The 525-nt window shown below is 35.6% G+C and overlaps 1 protein-coding gene across 1 annotated transcript in view; it reads right to left on the bottom strand.

Annotated features, from left to right (window-relative positions):
• The window catches only part of LOC119593090 (dnaJ homolog subfamily C member 17-like), a gene marked incomplete in the record, with an annotated part of 6373 nt that overhangs the window by 1932 nt on the left and 3916 nt on the right, over positions 1-525 (bottom strand). The window contains 1 exon segment of the mRNA XM_037942014.1: positions 43-161. Within this exon segment, the coding sequence (XP_037797942.1) occupies positions 43-161 (119 nt within the window).

Raw genomic sequence — 525 nt, 5'->3', positions numbered from 1 at the left:
TATGAGTCTATAATTCATGTATAAAGATAGATTACACTGTACCTTATAAAAGAGCTGATGAATTTCTTGCTCGGTGTAGCCTGGCCAATCGTCCGTGGCTAACCATTTCACCTTGACTTTGTAACCATTTTGCTCGGGCTCTGCAGTTGACTTGGATGCAGCTGGAATTGAAAGCAGTGTTAACCTTCCTGATCTTTAGCATTTTTTGCAACATACGAGGTTCCTCTAAAATCTGTAACTATCAAAGGATGAATACGGCAGCTGGTACTTTCAGGTATGTGAAGACACTGCAGGAAACAGAGGCTATAAATCAGAGAAATCTCAATAAGAGCATTTTAAGCTGAGATAATTGAGTGCTACAAAAGCAAGGAAAAAAATCCTGTCCTGTGTGAAAATCTGAACTTTGCTGTCTTTTTGGGTTTAAAATTCTTAAAAACCTTGAAAATTTCAACCCTTGTTTATATCATGTTTGACTAAAGTAAAATAAAATGTTATATACAGCAAAGAAAAAATTACCTTTTTATC

Source organism: Penaeus monodon, chromosome 31, assembly GCF_015228065.2.
Source record: "Penaeus monodon isolate SGIC_2016 chromosome 31, NSTDA_Pmon_1, whole genome shotgun sequence".
NCBI classification, from domain to species: domain Eukaryota; kingdom Metazoa; phylum Arthropoda; class Malacostraca; order Decapoda; family Penaeidae; genus Penaeus; species Penaeus monodon.
Note: the sequence above shows the minus strand (reverse complement) of the source record. Positions and strands in the feature narration are given on the sequence as shown.